The sequence below is a fragment of the Grus americana genome, chromosome 15 (assembly GCF_028858705.1).
Source record: "Grus americana isolate bGruAme1 chromosome 15, bGruAme1.mat, whole genome shotgun sequence".
In the NCBI taxonomy this organism is placed as follows: Eukaryota; Metazoa; Chordata; class Aves; order Gruiformes; family Gruidae; genus Grus; species Grus americana.
In genome coordinates, this window is record NC_072866.1 from 5,544,333 (window position 1) to 5,563,824 (window position 19,492).

General features: G+C 38.1%; 1 protein-coding gene across 6 annotated transcripts; it reads left to right on the top strand.

Annotated features, from left to right (window-relative positions):
• The first annotated feature begins 1,242 nt into the window (after positions 1-1,242).
• METTL22 (methyltransferase 22, Kin17 lysine) lies at positions 1,243-14,998 on the top strand. 6 transcript variants are annotated; one of them, XM_054842697.1, is made up of 12 exons: positions 1,243-1,317; positions 2,217-2,261; positions 2,816-3,166; positions 5,764-6,114; positions 6,505-6,545; positions 6,613-6,772; positions 7,115-7,186; positions 7,760-7,813; positions 9,015-9,095; positions 10,099-10,201; positions 11,012-11,180; positions 12,726-14,998. In XM_054842697.1, exons 3-12 carry the CDS (start codon positions 2,944-2,946, stop codon positions 12,765-12,767), a joined length of 1,296 nt encoding a protein of 431 aa, XP_054698672.1. In that variant the 5' UTR covers positions 1,243-1,317; positions 2,217-2,261; positions 2,816-2,943; the 3' UTR covers positions 12,768-14,998. The 6 variants fall into 6 exon arrangements, with proteins under 6 accessions (XP_054698672.1, XP_054698673.1, XP_054698669.1 ...); XM_054842698.1 differs by having other exon boundaries at positions 1,244-1,317; positions 6,628-6,772; XM_054842694.1 differs by having other exon boundaries at positions 1,273-1,708.
• Positions 14,999-19,492: the final 4,494 nt, after the last annotated feature.

Below are 19,492 nucleotides of genomic sequence, written 5' to 3' on the forward strand. Positions count from 1 at the left end.
CCACAAGCATCCACTCAAGAAAAATACAAGGATCATCTGTAGCAATTGACATTAGTATCATATAACAAGTAATTAATATGTAAATGCCTGCTTTTGAACTGGATCCTCCTGCTGAAAGATATGAACAACTTCAATAGCCCTTGCAGAGGAATTTCACTTGAATACAGCTGGGAGTTTGGAGTATCTCTATGTCTATGATTTTGCGCAGAGAGCGGACCGCAGGCTATGGTCAGCCGCAGTGCACCCAGCCGTACTGTGCCCGCACACCACCTGCGGCCTCCAGACAGCATGGCTGGGCTACACAGCCCCGCATTCAGTGCCAGAGCAGCAGCCAGCTCTCGGCTGTAGATGAGCTCAGCTGTGCAATGACTACCTAAGGCACTGAGATCCAGAATGTAGACACTCAAATCTGCCAGTCAGCTGTTTCCTAACTCGGCAAGTTAGATAAATTTCTATTATTAAAGTTTCCCAAAGCACTCTGGTATGGTGTTCCTGCTCAACACCTAACTCAGTCTTCTGTTTGTTTTACGTGGTTCATGATACCTAGTTAAAAACTCTGCAGAATTAAGCAGCTAAACCCCCTATCCCCCAAATAAGGGAGCAGATACCGCTATTGCTTCATCTAACCTTACAGTGGTAGCGGAGTTCTGACATTATGAGCTGAGGAAGAAATGCCCACTTGCCTCCATATAGGTTTTTCCAGTTTTTGTTTTGACATTGGCGGTTTTGCATGGAATTACACATGAACTGAGACAGGGTAAGTAATGCTGAAACCAAGTCGTAAGAGAATGGAAGTAAGAAACATGGGTTGAAACTCTGGGCTGCTGCCGTGGATGCTTTAGTGGCAAGACTAAATTTAGCTGCTGGTGTTTCCTGACTCCCCAGATAGATTCCTACCTCGGGTTTGTGCTGGGTAATTCTTAAATAAAGAACTCCATGAGCACAGGGGATTCCACACGAGCACCACGGCACCATTTGCACCGTAAGGGGACGACTGTTACGCTCTGCCCGGCAAACGAGCGAGCAGCGGCTCACGGCAGTGAGCAGGGCAGGCACTAGGTATGCGTAGCCGGGGCCTTGTGGTGGCTTCAGCAGGAGGAGCTCCCAGCGGCTGCCGGGGCGAGCAGCCTGATCCCGGCAGCACAGAACGCAGCTCTGCACCAACGGTCCCTGGGGGCAACGCCAGCCGCCCGTCCCTCGACCCGGGCCCGGCCCCGCAGAGGCTGCCGGGGAGCAAGGCGCTGATGCGGCGTCAGCTGCGCGCCGGAAGGAGCCACCGCCTCCGCAATGGCGGCGGGAGGCGCTCTGTGGCGGCAGGTGGGGGCCGTGGGAGAGGCGGGGTCGCTCCGCCGAGAGGACCCGCTGGCCTTGGTGCTTTCGTGTCCGCGTACTTCCCGCAGCCATCCCTCGCCTGCGGAACCGCTCCGGCACAGCCGCCCCGCCTGGAGCGGCTGAGGGGCTGCGGCCGGCCCCGGGGAGGAAACCTGCCGGTGTTGGCACGGCTGGGGGACTGCTTGCGGGCTGCGCTGGCGCTACCCGAGCAGGAGGCGGTGGCTTCTCGGGGAGAGGCGGCTTTGGCTGCGGGCGCTGCGCCGGCCATGCCGAGACTCGAGGCTTCGGACTCTGCCCTGACCGCAAAACGGTGCCCAGCGTTTCTGTGATAGCGCTGCGTTGGCTTGTCTCCTCCGCTTTGTTGGTTTGCGTCAAGGTTGGATGTAGCTTGTGCACAGGTTTCTGGTGGCAAAGGGCACGTTTGGAGGCTGGATTAGGTTTTGCAAAAGTTAATAGAACTTCATAACTAAAGTTATGAAGGCTGCTTGTGTAACTTTAAGCATTTTAAGCCTATATATTTATGATTTTGTGCAAGCACGAGCAGATAATTAATTTAGCTTAATCTTCCAAGATGTTAATGCCAACATAGGAAATGGCATCAACAGTTTTTACATAAGGAGTATTAGAGGTGCTCATAGCTGGTGAGACCTGGGTGCCTTTGTTAACTAAATCATTCATATAATGCTTTATGATTTGTGTGTGTGTGTGATCTAAGCTTGTAATCTCAGTTTTTAAAGACATAAATTTTGTTTTCAGATCTATGGTTCATCAGTGTTTCACATACTCTTCACAAAATGTCAAATTTTGTAGAGCGTAGGGAAATAAATGTCCTCTTTATCTTTCTGTTCATAAGAAGTAATTCATTTGTTTGTGCCTTACAACAGAGAGACAATTCAGCCTTGGACATTGGACAATGAGGATGATTTCAGGTGTTTTTATTTTTTTTTCTGGGGAAGAATAAAGAGCACCAAAGACAGGAGGCATTAACTGCCCAATTAATGGAGGCATATAAAAGGAACTGAATTTTCTCCAGGAAGGGCAGATACTCCTTTTACAAAATTTGGGGGACTAACCCGTGATAATACATTTGGTAATCGTGTCTGTTTCTGAGAAAATTCAGAGATTCCTGTGAAGAACAAGATTCCTTAAAATGGTGAAGCTGTGCACACAAGGCTTAATGTTCCTTTGAAGACCTTGGCTTACCATTGTAAGGCTTGTGCGTTCATGTTAACATCTGTTTTTTTCAGAGGGGGTTGTTTTTAACACAAGCTAATTAGTAGCTCTTCCTAAAATATGTGGTGTCTGCCAGTGAGCTACTAGCAATTATGTATTTGATGATTCTTGGGAGCATTGTAAAAGACAGCATTGGAGCATTGCAGCTTTATTGCACAGTGTAATCTGATTTTTATTTTCTAAAATATTGCTGGAGCAATGTTCAAACAGTGTCAGGATGTCACTAAAAGCTGTCCGTGTTTGATTTTAGGTTGAATACCCTGATGTGCAACTTGCTGTCTTATTGGAGCATGGTGGAGCTTGCATGATCACATCTTGCTAGAGGTCTTCTCAGAAACTATGTCATGAGGTTATCTTGCTGACCAAAACTTTTACTTGATGCCTGTTAATAGAACAGTATCAAATCACTTTGTGACAGCACTTCATAGGGGACTATTTGGGTACTGTACATGTTCCTCTCACCAGCACATCATGGTAGATGTAACAGAGAAGGAGATGGATAACCCCACATTTAAAAGTGACACTGTACTTTCTGATGTTCATTTACACTGTCCAAGCAAAAGGCGTCTCATGGTACGATTGAATGCAGTTGGACAACCAGGTAATGTATGTTTAGACTGATGGAGCTGTATTTTAAGTGTACTCATATCTTTGTAATGTCCGAATCCTTTGAATGGTTGATATTATTCATTACATATTTTATTCCAGTAAGAAGCAGAATCGCATCCTACTCAGTCTTTAGGAAGAGGGCTAGCTGGATTCTCCTCATGAAATTAACTTCAGAAATGAAAACTCTTAATGTAGAATTTGTAGACAGACTATCTTAAAAAAGAAAAATTACTTTCTGAGAAGTAGTAACCAAATTACCTTGCTTGCACGTTTAATTTTATTTGTTCGTTTACCTATAATCTCAATATAGCACTTTGGGAATCATGTTAAAAAGTTGGGATGTTTCTTCCGTACAAACAAAATATGAGAAGTCAGGGGTTTTAAATAGTGTAACTTAAGTTTAAAATAAAAATTATCAGTAATTAATTTATGAATTTTTATAAAATCTGTCTGTGATGATTTACTATCTATTCCAGAGGAGCCTAAAAGCTTTATTTGTTTTTTGGTTTTTGTTGGTTGGTTGGTTGGTTTTAAAAAAAATTGGCAAGAAGAAAGCTGAGAATAGCAGTGGTTTTGACTGACTTACATAATTTCAAGAGCCAAGGCTGTAGTGGAAATGAATTGGCAAATGCCTCTGACTGATTGCCAGCTTGTAGGTTTCTATAAAGTTGTCAAGGAAACTGACCTTGAAGCTGCTGGTAAAATGTTCTGTAGAAAAGTACTGCTCCTGCTGTGACGGAAGTGTTAATTGTTTTTTCAAACCCAGTTTGACATAAAAAGAATAATTTCTGCAGCTGTTCTAGCATATGACAACGTAAAAATGATAAAAATAGACTTGACAAAGAAGTGGATAATAATTTTGACCCTGATCAGATCAAAACCAGGTAATTAATGCCGTGGTGTGTCTTCATGCTGTTGGACATTTGTTTGCTGCGATTTTGCTTGATACAAAGAACCTTTCAACAGAATGAAATGACAGCATGTGCTACCTACTCTGAATGTACTTGGTCTGGGAAATTCCTTTATTTATTACGACAAGAATTGGATTGTAGTATGACAGCTTTTACTCTAGCTAATATGACAACAATCTACTACCGTCACTGCTGGCTTTGTAGGGAATCTCATGGGGATTTAGTCTCTGCTGCTTTGGGTCAGTTTTACCTTACACCTTTTGAATATGTAGAGGATCAAAATGGACTTGGAGAGCAAAAGCATTTAATTCATTGATGGCATCCTCTAATTTGTTAAACATTCAAATCAGTTTAATCTGGTTGTCATGCAAACAGTAGATTACTTAATTTTTTTTTCTTGCTAGGATAGGCAAAGATTTTATTAGATCTAGCTGGAAATGGTCTCTCCAGAGAAGAACTTCTCTCAGGTTACGGTAGATCAACTTTTAATGTCTTGCTTTCTAAAGAAACTGGAGTAGAACTTCATAAATTGTGAAATTGTCGAAAGCAATGGTGGCAAGCACTTTCTCCTTTCCCTTTTGGTGTGAATGAACATAATTAAGACATTCCTCTTGGAATTCTGCTGGTAGTGGCCTTTTTTCACTAGTCATATTCTTGGCTATTTTTTTCTCAAGTCTCAACACATTGTGTGTGATTTTAGAATAACGGTGCTGTGTACCATTACTGCCTAAGATGTCTACAAACACGATTTTGTAGCAGAGTGGGTGAATCAAATTCCGTGGTTCCGTGTTCCATGACTGGCCCATTCACTCAAGCGCAGTGCGTAAGCACTGCTGTAGAGCTGAGATCGACTGTAGATAGAAGGACAAATGTTTGTTCTTCCTCATGTGCTGTATTCAGACAATTCAGATTCCTATAATTAAAATTGCCAGGTCCATGTTTGGATAACTTAAAAATTTTTACTAGGTGCTGAAGTCACTGGATGATGGTTGCAAAAGGTTTTTAATTGTTTTTTTTTGAGAATGATGGCCTTATTCATTTAATCTCTTTAAAGATTAAAAAAAAACCAAAACAAAAAAACACCCCCAAGTGTCAGCATGTCCATCTTCGGCAAGCTGTCTCCTGTGAGCTTATGTCTGCTCTCTCATACTCTTACTAAGCTGGTTTCAAGGCTTGAAGTTGCTTGAATTCCTAAAGACTTTTAAAGTAGTAAAAAAAAATTCTGCTTGCTTTTTACTAGAACATATTTGTTTCTTCTAAGATAGGAATTAAAGCTTAACCGAAAGAAACAAATTCAAACTTGTATTAATTCTTCTTTCAATTTGGTTTGAGCTTGTCTCAACAGACAATCTTTTGGAGGATGTAAGAAACCATCCCTTCTGTCAATTATTAAAATAAGCGTTGCTAAATCAGGTGAAAGTGTACATTCTGACTGCGTAGATGCTGAGTCAGCCAGTAGACTGTGAAAGCGCTTCATTTATTTCTACTGACAGAACTTAATAACAGAAATATTTCTTTGGTGCAAATTGAACTGTATTTCAAGTTATCTATATAATTTTTTATCCTCTAGACTTTTAATATGTGAATTGCATACCCAAATTTCATGCATGTGGAAGTTGCATATAGATTCTGTTCTTATCCGATGTTTAACTTTTTCCCTCCCTCCATGTTCTTACAGTATTCCTGTCATATTTCAAACTCCTTTGGAACACAGAAGATTCAGCATCTGAGAAACACGTGAGAGAAGCTACAACAGAAAGAGAACACCAGTACAGAAGTGCAGATGAACTGTGTGACAAGGACAGGAATAATCTAAAAAAAGAAAGAGAATTAAATAATGAAGGACTAGAAACTCTGCTAGACAATGATGGAGACTTGGAAGTAGTCAGAAGACCTCGAAGTGCCTCTGATTTAGAAGCGGAGGATCTTTTGAGGGATAGAGTGTATCCTGTAATTCTGATGAAAGGGAAAGAAGATGGTTTTGAAGATGAAGAACAAGAATGTACTTGCAGTGATGTTGTTAAAATAGGTAAATAGTAGGCTTACAGTCAAGGAGAAATGGAATAAATATGTTTATGTAAAACAAAAGAAAAACAGATTTTCTTTAGAAGTGGAACAGCAGTTGTTAAATGAAAGGAGATAATAAAACAAACATAATACTGTGATATTGTAAATATTTTAAAAATTTACCATTTTTCCCCAGAAGTGATTTGGGCATTAGTATATCATGGGAAACTTGGTGCTCCTTAGTTAAAGTGGGGTTTTCAGCATTATTTAGCATTATTATTATATAGAGTGAAGAGTGTTTAGTTCTATATTTGAAAGGGAAGCATCACTTGATTTTCAAATTTGCCACTATGGAACTTGATTTGAACAACATTTTGAGGTAATTATTTCTGCTCTGCTTTCATTTTCACAGAACATACTATGGCGACCCCCTTAGAGGATGTTGGTAAACAAGTATGTATTCTGCCTTGTAGTATCTTGCTGTTCATGGATTGTGCTTCAGAATTTACGCAGTTTTAAGTGCTTCTATCCACAGGTCTGGCGTGCAGCCTTTCTTCTTGCTGATTACATTCTGTTTAAACGGGACACATTCAGGTGTTGCTCGGTGCTAGAGCTTGGAGGTGGCACTGGAATTACAAGCATTATCATGGGAACAGCTGCCAAGAGAGTTTACTGCACAGGTAAGGCAGTTATTTTCAGTTAAATATTTTCATGAAACATCATGAAGCAGTGCTTTCATCCTGGCACTTTCATCCTTATCTGTTCAGTTTTATGTAATACCTTTTTATTAACATGTATAAAGTGGTTTATTGAAAAATAACAAGAACTTTCTCAAGAGATTGAAGAAGCAGTACTACTAAGAAGGATACCAGGGAAGCAGTCATCAGTGCATAGAGTTGCTCTGAATTTTTCTTAATCTTGTCAGCTTGAGAGAAACTTAGAGTATTAGGCTGAGAGGTCAGAGGCATGCATGGCCCATGCAAAATATTCTTATTTTGAATATCATTATCACTTTTTTCCAGATGTTGGTGAAGATCTTCTGGCCATGTGTGAGCAAAATGTTGCATTAAACAAACACCTGATGGATCCAGGAGGTAAGCGCTATACAGTCAGTGTTTGTGCGATTGCCTATATATGAACCACTTTGGGATTAAACAGCACATTCATTCACTACCTGCTATATTCACAAGTAAATTTAATTTTTTGTCTTGGTTAAAAGTGACTAATTCAAAAACAAAGACACGAGATATCTATATGTGGTCCATAATGAGACAGCTTCCTTTTGAGAAGAGCAAAATACTTACTCTTTCTCCTGTCATCATTTAAGACAAGCTGTAGTTCCTATAGTCATTATGTTAGTTTCACTGAGGTACTTGGGAGGATCACAGGTATTCAGGTGCCAAGGGTCACATAAACAGAGTATAAATGACAGAGATAGAACTCTGGAAGAGAGAAGTATTTTGCAGGTGAGACATGTAAAAGAGAACATAGGTTCTCTTTCTGACCTTGAAGTTCATCCTGATCTCTTGTGAGTGGTTAACTGGTTTTGTACTGTAAATGACTTGATGTTCAACTTTTCTTGTTTCATATGTCCTCATAATAAATTTTCATCACTTGTTTCAGTACGGAGGCCGTTTGTGACTGATGTGATCTTTCTTCACCCACAGGAGGGGAAGTTAAAGTAAAAGAACTGGACTGGCTGAAAGACGAATTCTGCACTGGTAGGTGGTAGGTCCTTTCAGATAGGGTTTGGTGTTTCGTTTTGTTGGTTGGTTTTGGTTTTTTTCCTTTAGAGCCATCAAGAAAAGCTTATTCTGTTGTTTATGAATTAAGTCCTCCAGCACTTAACGCCTCTGGAAAAATAGTTGAAAGTACACAATTGTCTTTGGGTGCATCATTGCCATGTGAGTGAGTAAGGAAGAGTTTACTGATAGGTTGAGAATAGCCAAGTGGTGGTTGTCTTCTACTTAGGTCGAAATCCAGAGGTGCAAACCAGAGGTCTGTTATGGGGTGATAATGGAATCCAGGCACAATGACATGGATTTGAGCTACTGGAATACAAAACTATAAAAGGTGGTGGGGAGGGTAGGTGATGATTTGAAGATGTATAAATCCTTCTTTCAAATGTAGTGGCGAATGTGTTATATTTTAAATATTTGCCAAGGGAATGTGTTCTGCTGCTTTTAGCAAAACAAAGGCACCTAACTTGAGTAACATTTAAAGTGCAATTAATGATAGTAAAGCAGATCACTAAAACTTTCTTTCTAGTGATTGCAAGGTCAACACAAAATTGTAGCCCTAGGTTATATGAAGCCTACTTTATAGCTTGTTATATCATCAGTCGGATTTGAGGTAATGCTTCTGAAAAACAGAACAACTATTTAAGCAAGTGGAGACATCCTTTACACATTCAAAAGCCTCTCTTGGACCCCCAAAAAATTCTGGTTAATAAAAATATTTGATACTGCCAGTTGAAAAGGCTTTGTGTTTTTTAGACTTTCAGAGAAAGCTTCTCTATTTTAATTTAAAGTCTAAATTTTAAAAAGCACGATGAATTAGGAAGCTTAATCAAAACTTAAACGAAGATGCATTTTTATTTTTTTTTTATTTAAAGGGGTATTTATTTTAATCTATTTAAATCTGTTGATCTCTCTACAGAGTAGTAATTGGTTGTAAATTCTAAAGTAAAAGAAAACGTACTCTTGCCAGTCAGCCTTGGGAGGATTTGACATAACGCAGAGAAAGCAAAGGACTGCAGGGAACTTCAGAGAATGATTAGAGGGAGGTTTTGATTTGCCTTCAGTGGGGTGCTCCTTTTATGGAGTAGCAGATGGATGCAGGAGTTAAGAAGCTTCTTTTTTCCAGCTGTCAATCATTTGAGACATTCAGTCAAGTACACCAAAGCCATATTCTTTGTTACAGATCCTGAAGCTCCTTACAGCTGGTCTGAAGAAGAGATTGCTGATTTGCATGACCACTGTACTGTGATAATGGCAGCTGATGGTAGGAAAATATGAACAATAAGCTTTTGTATCAAACACTTGAGCATTATGAGTAATCATTTAAACATACCTAGTTTACTATTGAAGTCTAATAGGTCAGATCCTTGCTTAATTTGTCAAAGCTCTGCCTTAACTGTTTCTGCCTGTATTATTATTTTTTAACAATTGTATTTACATTCTGAATTAGCAATAGGAGAACAGATGTTGAAAACTACTAGCTTTTTCTTTCCTTTGGTGTGCCAGTTATTTGTGACTAAATAAACTACTCAAAGAATGTAATCACAATTGATGAATTTGACTTTAAGAAGAGTTTTATCCTACCTTTGTCTTGCATCAGATAACCTCTATGCAAATAATCATAAATAGGTGGCTAGACTAATACATTCTGTAATGTGAAAAACAGTTTCAGATGCTGCACTTGCCCATAGATTCTATGCCTTTGGATATGTCTGTCTTTTTTATTTTTCTGCTCTTTTTCTTGCTTAAGTGGAAGACTGAAAAATGACAAGCTATCTTATCTGTATAGGAAATCCATTGTTGTTTTGATATATAAATAAAGGAGTGTTAGGTTTAGTTCTGATATTGAAAGGTGTTGCAAGACTGCTTTCCAAGGAGATACGGTTATAATGGTATATTAGTTACTGCTTTTTTTGTATTTTTGTAAGAAATGAGGCCATATACATTGTGATATCCTGTCTTTTTTCAGCTTTGCAGTAAGATATTCCCAGGCTGAGAAAAATCTTGTTAAAGTTTTGTAAGTTGTCTGACAGAAATGATTCCCATTGATATGAGAGAAATCTTCAAGAAAGCCTTACATAAATAGCAGCAGTGGATACTATTACAGAGTCAGTTGTTGCCATTAAAAATATACTTTAGGTTTTAGTTAAAATAATGACTTGTTTGATTAAAATGATCAGACTAAGGCCTGTTGTTTAATACCTGAGACTTAAGTAAATATACACTTAAACACATCTATTTTTATGCTCCTGATCTTTTTTTTGTAGTGTTCTATGATGATGACCTGACAGATGCCTTGTTCAGAACGCTGTATAGAATCACACACAACTTGAGAAATCCTTGCACAGTTTACCTAGCATTAGAAAAGAGGTAAGTATTACCAAGAACTTAAAATAAAAAGCACTAAAAACTTCATGTGCCTTCTTTATTTGGAAGAAACATCTGATTTGATTGAAGGTCAGCTTCTGATTTTCATTGTATTAGTTGATCACAGGCTGCAGTATATGCTTAGGACAAGCATTTGTTTTTGTATGTGCTTAATTTTTATCAGTTCAGAATTTGACTTCCACAAGAGTTCAGCTTTTGTTGTTCTACCTTTGTTTTGCATCAGATAACCTCTGTGCAAATAAGGATAAATATGTGGCTAGACTGATGTATTCTATAATGCCTAACAACATTTGCTGTATGTTTTTGGGTCATAGAGTGGAATGAAGTGGCTTAGAATTAGGGTCTATGCTTCCCAGCTTGAGTACCTCTGTAACAATTTCTCTTGTATTTTCCTTCAAGGAATTGTTGAATGTTTTTAAGTAGTCATGTGTTGCAGTCCATTCATAAACTAATATTTAAATAGGCTTTGCTTAAATCTCTGGAGATTCATAAGCAATAGCTATTCATATGATTTGTTGCCAAGTGCTTGTCTGGGAAGCCAAGCCGATGATTCTGATATAGCAAAGTGCCTTAAAATCAATGGAAAGATTCATCCAAGCGTTATTGTGTATTGATGCTAACATAAGTCTTGTCTGCTTTTCAGGAATAACAGAGGGGTTACTTTACTTTGGCTATCGAAGTTAGTTAACTACTCTGAAAGACACACATTTTCCATTAGCTGAGCAAAGTTACATAGCTATTTAATACGCCAGTATGGGAGAGATGTTTTAAGTTATAATATTCTCTTGCCAGGCTGAACTTCACTTTAAGACATATGGATGTTACATGTGAAGCCTACAGTCATTTTAGAAATACTCTAAATGATTTGGAGAACCTCCAAGATAGAAAAATGAAATATACTGTGGAGCCCATCAAGCTCGATTTCTGCCAGTTTCTTGTTTATGAACGAATCGAGCAATTGGTAAGTCATATTCATTAAAATAAATGTAATGTATTGGGCTAATCATCTCAAATTAGTTTTCAGCTGTTTACTTAACGTGAACTAAGAACAGGAGAATAAACATTACCTTTTTGTTTATTTTCATTTAGCTTTTTGTTACTCTTGTTTGTGCTTACATAATCTATACTAGATTGACATAACATACCCTTTTCTATCACCAACAATACAGTGGCTTAGATTGCACTCATTTCCTCAAAGGTTGAGAAACAATCTCCATTACTTTGTAAAGTAGAATTTTTGCGATTGACTAGAAAATGGGACCAATATCTCTTCTCATTTATTTGCTTGTAGAAGAGCTTTATTTTCATAGTTTTAATAATTTCTTTCCCAGTTCAGGGTTCAGGAAATAATGCTCTAATATCTATGAAGAAGTCGATTAGCTGTAAACTTCTGTTTTTTCAGAACCATGTCAAATATAATATTTGTGGTTATCTAATTACCTCCCAAGCACTTATGGTTCTCTTCCTCTATTTTTTTTTCCCCAACTGTCTGCTCATACGAATATTATGCAGGGTGGCTAATAGCTTGCTAGCTTCTAGACCAATACAATCTAACACATCTTTTTAGAGAACTTGCAAATCTTGTACTGGATTGCGAATCTGTTACCCAGAAATTAGGTTCCTGTAGTCAACATACTATTGCTCTGTCTTCCGCAGTATGTATGCATAGTAAGATTACAGGGGCCACAGTTAGTTCATGAGATTGATTTATTTTACTTAATGCTTATACCCTCAGGCATAAAATGTGCATGCAAAACTTTAAAACAAATTTTACAAGTACATAAATGTAACCTGGATTAAACCTAAATGTGTAAACTCATTCCCTAGCCTTTTTGCAGAAGGCTACTGGTCTTGGAAATATATGCTTTTTTAAAATGTCTGGGTTTTATTTACCATGAAGCATACTGCCATAATAACAATGTCATGATGAAGAATATGTGATAGTCTGCTTAATAATCTTTTGTATCACAGACAAAACGTATACTAATTTATTCTACAGAAATAAAGTGGTCTGGTTTTCATCTTCATTGTCCAACAGATTGAGAATGGAGTGTGTGTTTGTATAAGACATGCATTTGTGAGACTTCGATTCCTCAGTAAATGGAGTATTTTTTCAGTTGTGTTTTTACTATCATTATTGAAAGTATTTGTCAACACAGGCTAAGAAAAAGAGCAAGATTATCAGTAAAAATACTGCCAAAGGTCATGCAGACCAGTGAAATAATTTTTAAACAAATTATTTGAATGATACTATTTATTTATTTAAAAAATCATGCTACAAGAATGGAGAAATCAATTCTATTGTTCTGTCTCAAAGATAATTTGGCAGTTGTTCTAGGAGATTACATAGATGGATTCAGTATCCATCCACAGATGGATACTATCTAGAGATGGAGGTATAGAGTGTGTCTTAAAACTTGTCTTCAAGTGGGCATGTTGAACTTTTCATAATTGCAACCTACTGATCTGAGAAAATACCTGTATGTATTTTTTCCCACTCCTGCAGGAATTATGGAAGATCATTGCTGAACAGCTGACAGGGACATGAGAAAATAGAAGATCTTTATCTAAGGATAAAGGCTTTTTTGATGTTTCATTAAAAAAGAATTTTCATCCCAAGAAAGTATTATCCTGGTAGAACTGTGTTCTCAGAAAGTACTGCTATGCATATTTGTTTTACTTCAGTAAGTTTTGGTTTTGGCACTTAGAACTTGGTTTCTTTGATGTTTCTTCTATGAAACTGTTTAATGTTGATCTTCAGAGTATGTGCTGGATGCCAAACAGTGGCAGTGACGCAGTGACTTGCTCTTTGTGATTAATGACTTAGGTTTTAGAGTCTGACAAAGAGGTATTTAACCTTTTCCATGTGGCTGATTTGCAGATGTCATGCATTTTCCTTTTTAGTTTTCTGAACACGGACACTGTTCTTGGTCTTATCCCAGTTCCACATTATTTGTATTTATGGACATTTGTGAAACAGTGTTCTGGTCAAGACTTGTTTGTCTTTCATGGACTTTTCTTTAAGCAATCTGTTTATGCAACTTAGTCCTTAATTTTCAGTTTGTCCTACTAAATGATTCAAGTTTAGGGCTACTGCCTGAACTGCAAGGAGACAAGATGTGTTTTGTTTGAGTCTCTAAAAATACTCCACAGAGGTCTTGGAGCTATATTGTCCTGCTGGAATTTTAGGCTATTCTGTCCTTGCCGGGTTGAAGGTGGGAAGGTACCATGTGAAGTGATATGCTACTGCTCTTTGAATGTTTGGAATTCCAGCCTCAAGGTATATGTGCGAGGCTGGGGAGAAGGAGGTGATCAAGAATGTTTTGCCCATACAAATTGGGCCTTTGGTATCTTAGTCTTTGGATTAAAGTACAACATATTGATCAAATCTCTCCTGTGTTGTTAATGACAACAAAAATCTGTTTGTACTACTTATAAATTTTATGTGTACTGCTATGTTTATATTACTTGCCATATGTACACTGTCACGGAGGTTCTTGTGCCTGCTGAATTCTTTAGCATTATGAGAGTGTCGGTGATGAAGCTATTCTGGCCTGTGACTTGTGGGAGTGTGCATACGTTACATTAGAAGCATCTAGTTGACTTCTTGAAAATCTGTTTTACATTTGGTTGAGTTCAGTTGTTTTAGGTCAGTTATTTCATAACTTGCTTATGTGTGTAAAGACTTTTTTTTTTGTGTTCTTTAACGAGATGAAAGGTTATTAGTTGATGATGCCTTTTTCCTGTGAGTATAGTCAAAGTAAAAATTACATTGTTAGCATATATATGCCTAGATTAATACAGAACTTCTCTCTCAGAACCCTCATTTGAACTTCAAAGATATAAAACTATATTTTAATCCAAAGATTCTCAAACTAGTGTACTTTTTGTTCGTTTTGTAATGTTATTAACTTTGCTGGATTAACTGAAAACAACTGGTTTTGAATGTAGCTCCTTATTTAAGTAGTAATTTTTTTGAAGGCTGTAGCAAGAAATTAATTTGAACTGATATGAAATAGCATATGCAGTTAAAGAAGATTTTTACTTGTGCAGGACTTCTGAAAGTCTTTGGAATTATCAACAGAAACTCATCTGGTTAGAGGGATTCCGTAGATCTTTTAAATGTGTAATTCAGCCATTTTTCCGCTGCTGGCTTAAATTAACATATGGAAAAGATTTTTGTACTTGTATCTTTGGTTGAGTAAATACAATCGTCATGGCTGCTTGGGAAGCAAGCTGAAGTAGAATATCCTCCTAAAGAAGCAAAGTTAACCTTTCTATTGAAGGGAAACAACAGCTTTGAGGGTTCAGTGACTGAGATCTAAAGGCCAAATTGCAAATTTGGATGTGACCCTTCTCACTGATGATAAGGAATAGTCAAAAATACGCAACAATTCTGAGAACACAAGAATCACAAGAGTCTCACAATGCATTAACTTTGTGGTGTTAATGAGAGATAATATAGCCTGTCTTGCCAGAGAATTGTTCACTGCTACTTAAGGATATTAAGTATGGATGCCACCTTCTCAATTTCGACTTTAATCATACTTTAAATGTGTCGTATGTGGTAGTTGTTTTCTGAACTCATCATGCAAATTTACACCTTTAGCAGTTCCTTGTTTATTCAGATGATTAAAAGTGGGGAATTGTTTAGTCTTGAGCATACAGATTATGATTGGAAATCAAGTTAGTGCCTAAAATGATAATGCCCTTAGCACATTATCTGTGTTTATGTAATCAAGAAGGCTTTTTTCCTAATAAAGTATGATTTAAGAAATAGTATGTTCCTGTGGTGATGTATCTAAATTTTGAAAAATTGTCACAGGTAATGTGATCTTAGATTTATTTTCTTTTCAGTCCTGTCTTATACTTGGTTTTTTGCTCTGTGTTAGACACAATTTGCCATGGTTTTTAGCCAGATGGAAAGGAGAGAAAATGTGATTGTGAGAGGGAGAAGATGTTAGTATGTGTACAACTGTCCAGTGTAAATTGCATGAGGCTTTCAATTCATGCAACTTATGGAAAAGTCAATTGATTCAATATCAGGTTGTGTATGGTCTTCGACTTGTGAGCTACTGTGAAAGAGTTTGCATATTTCACAGTAAAACCCTTAAGAACTCTGCTGGCCTATTCATATATTTCTTTTTGATCACCTCATAGCTAATAGTGAAAAAAAGGAAAATTAGTAAATGTTCCAGGTCAGTGTTGCCCATTCCTGCAAGTCCTTCATTTCTGTGAAGGGGAAGGAAGAGAAGGTAGGTGCTTAATCTAAAATTTATTAATGTTTCTACTGTGCTGCGGAGCTGAGGTTGGAAAGATTTCATTTGGAAAGCAGACTTTATCCTCTGCTAAATAAAGTCATTCTGCACTTGGGAGCGCTTCTGGATCTGGTTGGCATAGTTCAGTCGGTCAGCCAGATGGGTCGTTTTGGGGGGAGAGGAGAGCAGAGGAGGTGGAGAGGAACGTGTGGAACTCTTGCAGTGCACTTATTTCTGATAAAAGAGAGGAGTGTCACTTCTTGGGAAGCATGGTAATGGATGGACACGTGGTCTTCCAGGAGGAATCTTGTTTGAAGCAAACTGATTTTTACTTTTGTCACTGGTGGATGGTGAAATAACACGTGTCCTTTCTCAGTCCTTTCAGATGAAGATGGCAGGCATCCCTGTCCTGCTTTTACCTTTTCTTAAGAGGAACACGAATGATGTAATTGTAGATATTGGTCAAAAGAACTTGAACTTTTGTGACATTTGAATGAGCATTGCAAGCTGATTACATTTATTTCTTTTCAATCTTTTTGATGCGAAACTTGGAGAACTGCTTTGTTGTGAGCTTTTATTCACGGAAGTGAACTTCTGTGTGTGATTTTGCAGTAGAAAGAAAAATTGTTTAAAATAATCTCTTGGTGGATACATTATGTATATTTATTATCTCTGTGTGTTCTCATGTGTAGGTGGCTATTCATAGACCATACTTGTAGCTCCATCTGCTGTACAACACTTTGAGTCAAAACATTTTACAGTTTGTTAAACACCCTGTTCCTTTCTGTTTTAACAATATTGTATTTTGGAGTAACAGTTTAGGTTGACTATGTAGTTCTGCATTTCTCACCTAGACTTGCAGATGGGTGTATTAGAGATGAAGTTACCACGGAAATAATCTTGAAAAAAAGTAATGTTTAATTACCTACTTTTTAACAGTAGCTTTAGGAGGCTGCCTCCAGCAGTTTTGGATTTTCAGGAAACATTATAGGAAGAAGTAGGCATAATTTTGTGTGTGTGGTAGGGACTTCTCATTCATTAGAAGATCAGGACTTAAACTGGATCTCAAAGTTTTATAGCATCAGTCTCATGAGATTTTCTAGTCATTGACTTGACTGTTGTCATGAACTTCTATGTACACCGCTAGCTTCAGTTCTTTTTTGCTTTCACCAGAGAATGAAGGGCTTTGTGGTTGCATTTCTAGGTGGTTTTTGGTTGGTTGGTTTGGGTTTTTTTCATTCTGGTGGACATCTTGAAATTTGAAGAAATAATTTTGTGTGTTTGAGATTTCTACATGAAATCTCTTGCATGTAGTCTTTCATGTCAAGATCAATAAGCCAGTGGACTCCAGCATGTTTTGTTAAGGAACCAATATAATACTTGCCTATGTCTAGTGGGACAGCACAGTGTGCTTAAAATAAATTATGAAATTGATTATTTCACAACAATAAAAGTGACTAGAGTCAATTTTGGAAAGACTTAAATGCACTTTACCGATGACCTTGCAGTATCATATGATTTTATGAACATTTATTACACTGTTTCTGAAGCACAGACGCACATCTTGCTAGAGGCCTTCAATAGCATAAGGGGAAAAATAGCAAAGAAGATTATTTTACTTCTCCTGGTGCTATACAAGCAAATCATATTAATTACAAAAAAAAAAAAAAAGGGAGAAATCCTGGATAGAAAATGAGATTCCCTGAAAATGGCAGGGGTGGGGGGAGCGATCCATAGTGGTCCTAAAAAGCAGCACAAAGAATTTCTAGAAACCCAGAGGGATTTGGAGGGGCAAGGGGGATTCCTACAAAACTGAAGGAAATCCCAGAAAGTAGTGTTGGAGCTTTCCTGGAAAGCCAGGAATTGTCGGGAGATGCAGTCCTACACGGCATTGTGGGGATTGTCAGGAAGCAGCACAGGAAACTCCAAGAAAGTAACGGGAGGTAGGAGTTCTTAGGAAGTAATTGGGGGCCTCCTGGAAAGTAATAGGGGAAATTCAGGAGCCCAAATGTCTAGATGTCTAGATGATGCATACGAGTAAGCTTGATCATGATGTTTGTTTTTTTTTCCTTTAATGTCCTTTTATGTAGAAGTACTGGCCTGTCAAAAGATGAAGATGCAAATTATAATGGTGATGGGGAAATAAAAGGGTAGATTCTTGCAGACAGAATGAGGAAGCGGATCCTCAGTTTTATCACATCTACGCAGTTGCCCTATTTCTTGTATTGAGCAATGTGTTTTCAGAAGCAGCCTTTTTTATGTGCGTGGAGTTTTGGCTGCCCATCTTTGAAGAGCCCTAGGAGTCTAAGTCAAGTTCATGGGTTACTGTGCAGGAGCTGAATCACAGTCTGTCCATCTGAACCATGATCACTGAAGCACATATAATATATTTTTCTCTGTGTGGGCTCTGGATGAAGGATATCATTTTGCATTATGCTTTATTATGATAAAAAAATAGGTAGCTGCTGTAGAAGCAGTCCTGCTTTCAACCCTCTCCGCTATTTTATATTCTAGTTGTGTATTTTCCCCTTCTGTAGTGCTGGTTATAGCAATTTTGCAATCCGAGTCAGATTTCTTTTGATTCCAAGGAAATCTAATTGCAAGCGTATTTCTCCATTGGATCAATGAGATCTGATCTAACTGACTCCTGTGATCCAATACAAGGCCATCAGTAGAGTTTTGTTGCTGGGGATAGAAAGCGAGAACAGACCAATTATTTTGATGGCAGTGGATAGATAGTTGGGTCTGCTTTGGGGTTATGTGAAACTGTACTTTCAACACATGTGGCAGTGCATGGCATTTAAGCAAGCTGATTTATCAATCATGTGCCTGAGACCACGATTACCTGCAGATTACCAGAAGCGTTAAGGCCAAATGCTGCCGTTGATTTTAAAGGCAGTTGCTGGTGCCGAGTGTTGGGTACAGAAAACTAAAGACTGCTTCTGAAAAGTGGGTGCTGAATTCCTGTGTATCTGCTTGGTGCGAAATGTCAAGGACAACTGCCTGCCTCATAAACTTGTAGAGATTTTTCAATCTGAAAGTAAATTGGGAATTATTCACTTAATGCTTAGCAACATGTCTTTAAAATGCAGTTCATCTCCTGGGTGTGATTAGGGTGTTCATAAACTGAAAAATGCAGTTGGCAGAAAAGAGCTTTCCTGTAGATTAATCCCAAAGGTTAGGGACTGAAGATTTTGTTAAGATCCATGTGACAAGAAATAGAAAATAGGGAAGGAACAGTTAGAGAGTAAGTAATCATTCCTCATTTCTTCCTGCATTCTGAAACTAGTTTTCATTTACTTGAAAACACTGTTGGAGGGAAACTAATTATCATTAACCAAAACCAGTCAGGTTCTAGTCTTGAATGGGATCTGCCACAGCTGCTGGAAAGAAGCTGTTTCTTTTCAGATTCTCCTGTGTCTAGATACAAATCCTGTCCCTTCTTCACTTTACCCTCTAAAGAGAAGATTATGCGGTGTTTTTCATAGGAGAGAGTATAAATTATTGATTAACATGCTGACTGTTACCTAGAGTGTTACACCAGACTGACCAGGTAAGCACAGTGTGTGATGTGCGTAGCTAAAAGAAAGCAATGGAAGGAGACAAAAAGTCTTTGGAGGTTCAAGTCAAGTAGTAGGATTTGAAAATGAGCTACTTCTTGCTGCTAGGCTGTCATAGCTTTGGCACGTGACATAGGTTCAAAGACTTGTATTTTCTTACAGACTTCGTCCTGCTTTTGTTTCACTCATCCTGACCCCAACTTTCTGTGTGTCCTGCACGGCTGTGCTGAAAGTTGGTGCATTAACAGGCTAAAGGTTCATCTTGAAAAATACTGCCTCTTTAGGCTGCGAGCAGAGTGCAGTCAGATGTGTTGGTACAGCATGTTGTCTCAGAGAAGGTTTCTTCCAGCAGATGGCATACGGAATTTCTTTTAACAGTACCAGCACTCAAGTGAAGTAACATAATATCTACATATATGTGTGTGTTTACAGATTGCTTGCCTAAGCCAGTCCCA